Below are 2,421 nucleotides of genomic sequence, written 5' to 3'. Positions count from 1 at the left end.
TTGAGTTTAGATTTATTGAGCAACGCTTCGGTCGTCAGACCTTCATCAGGCCTGCATGATGAAGATCTGACGACCAAAGCGTTCATCATGCCTGATGAAGGTCTGATGCCTGCTCAATAAATCTAAACTCAAGTGAAGACAGTGTGCGGGATTCTTTTTTCTCTACTTCTCAATACCTTGCAAGTTACCTTACACTCAAATGCTCTTTATCTTAAACACACACTTTTAAAACAATATTTTACTCAGTCACAAATACAATTTCTGCATTGGAAGCAGCATTTCACTCAAATGCTATATTCATACAAATGTATGCTACCCATGCAGTTTCACCAGGAGCTGCTTTTAAGTTTATTGTGCTCTATATCTGTGGTTCTCAACTTCTTCAGGCCACAACCCCCATGGAATTATCATATTTGAACAGGGGAACCCCACCCTGACAAGCAGTTTGAATTGTAGGAGCTGAGGCAGTAAGCCTACATTTTGTTTGACTCGGTACACAGATAAATATTGTGAAAATAGCAGATCTACAAGCTCAATGCCTATAGTGCTACAAGATTGTATATTGTCTATTTATACAATCTTACTTAAATTATTTAACAATTTGGCCAATGTTTGCACAGTTTTTTTTATCTCACTATAGTTTGTTGATTACTTTTGATGCAGTAATGGTCTTTTTCTTGTCTTTCTTTCTTTCTTTCTTTGTTCCCTTGAAACATGTCTTGTTTGATTCCAATTTTATTTTAAATCGTTTTATTATTTTGGGAGAAAATTCTGTAAATCTGCTTAATAATGCTATGAAAGAAGTACTACAAAGAAATGACTGCAGTGAACTCTCATTGAAAGTGTCAGTGTGCTAATCTTTTCCCATTCTCCCTTATCTGCAGAGCTCAAAGCCCTCGAGGAGATGATGATGAGGGGAGACGAAAACCACACTGTCTACCGGGTTCGTTCCAGGCCCGCCAACCAATAATACTCTTTGGACTCCCCCCTCAACCCCCCCCTCCCTTTGGTGGAGCGCTTCCGTCTCCCCTGTGAGTCCAAGACGTGATGTGACACTTCCCCTGCCTCAGCTGTCCAGCATCAAGGCCACCATGCAGGAGTGCCACACCGGCCTGTGCCTGTCGGTTTACCTCATCACCTTCCTGCTGGGCTTCCCGGCCAATGCCCTCGCCTTCTACACGTTCAGCAGGAAGGTGAGGCAAAAGGCCACGCCCATCGACATACTGCTCCTCAACCTGACCATCTCCGACCTCCTCTTTCTCCTCTTCTTGCCCTTCAAGATGCAGGAGGTGGTGAACAACATGGTGTGGGACATGCCCTTCGTGCTCTGCCCCATGTCCGGCTTCGTCTTCTACATGTGCATCTACACCAGCGTCTTCTTCCTCACCGCCGTCAGCGTGGAGCGCTACCTGGGCGTGGCCTTCCCCATCCAGCACGCCCTGAAGCGCCGGCCGAGGTACGCCGTGGCCGCCAGCGTCTGCGCCTGGATATTCTGCTTCAGCAACTTGAGCATCGTCTTCATCATGCCGTTAATCGGCTCTGAAAGCCCCCGCTCTCATTCGAACGTCACCCACGGCGGAGGAGTTAACGCGTCGGCCCTCGGAAGCCCGGACGGCGGTTTTCTGAACGGCTCGGATCACGTCCACGTCCACAGCCTGCCCCACCACGACAAGCTAGAGAAGGTGTGTTATGAGAACTTCACACAGGCACAGCTGAATGTCCTCCTGCCCGTCAGGCTGGAGCTCTGCGTGGTGCTCTTCTGTATTCCCTTCCTGATATGCAGCTTCTGCTACATCAACTTCATCAAGATTCTCTTGAGGCTGCAGCACATAGGCAGACGCAGGCGTCTCCGGGCGATAGGCATGGCTTTGGGAACGCTGCTGGTCTTTGCCCTGTGTTTTGGTCCATACAATATGACCCACGTCGTGGGTTTTATCACATGGAAGAATCCTGACTGGAGAGACATGGCCCTGCTGTGTAGCACCTTTAACGCTTGCTTGGACCCCCTGATCTTCTACTTCTCCTCCGCTGCTGTGAGAGGGACTGTGGGAAGCGTGTTGAAGGGGGTGAAGAGTCGAATGTGCATGTTCCAGTCCCTTTGGAAGGGAGTTACCAAGACAGCAAAAGATAAGGGACCCAAACAAGAGGAGATCAATGCTATCTGACCTGAATGAATGAATGGGAGTCGTGAGTGGCTGACTACACTAATTTGTTATTTCACTTGTTCCTGGAAGCAGGAAACGTGTTTACTTTCACACGTGCGATGTTGTCATTTATGATGTTTGATCGTCCATTGGTGAACTTCCTACTCAGATTAGAGACAGGATATGTGGACCTTTGTCTGAGGAGCAAAAATAGAAAAAGAAAGAGAAAAGAACAGACTGCAACAGTTTCCTATATGCACATTAATCCTGCCATTCA

The 2,421-nt window shown here is 47.5% G+C and overlaps 1 protein-coding gene across 1 annotated transcript; it reads left to right on the top strand.

The window, feature by feature from the left end:
* Positions 1–1,091: 1,091 nt before the first annotated feature.
* Positions 1,092–2,165, top strand: LOC310856748 (free fatty acid receptor 2-like; the record flags this gene model as incomplete). Its single annotated transcript, XM_083762220.1, has 1 exon — positions 1,092–2,165. The coding sequence occupies one exon, from the start codon at positions 1,092–1,094 to the stop codon at positions 2,163–2,165; it is 1,074 nt and encodes a 357-aa protein (XP_083618346.1).
* Positions 2,166–2,421: the final 256 nt, after the last annotated feature.

The sequence above is a fragment of the Protomyctophum parallelum genome (assembly GCF_964188405.1).
Source record: "Protomyctophum parallelum genome assembly, chromosome: 3".
NCBI classification, from domain to species: Eukaryota; Metazoa; Chordata; class Actinopteri; order Myctophiformes; family Myctophidae; genus Protomyctophum; species Protomyctophum parallelum.
Note: the sequence above shows the minus strand (reverse complement) of the source record. Positions and strands in the feature narration are given on the sequence as shown.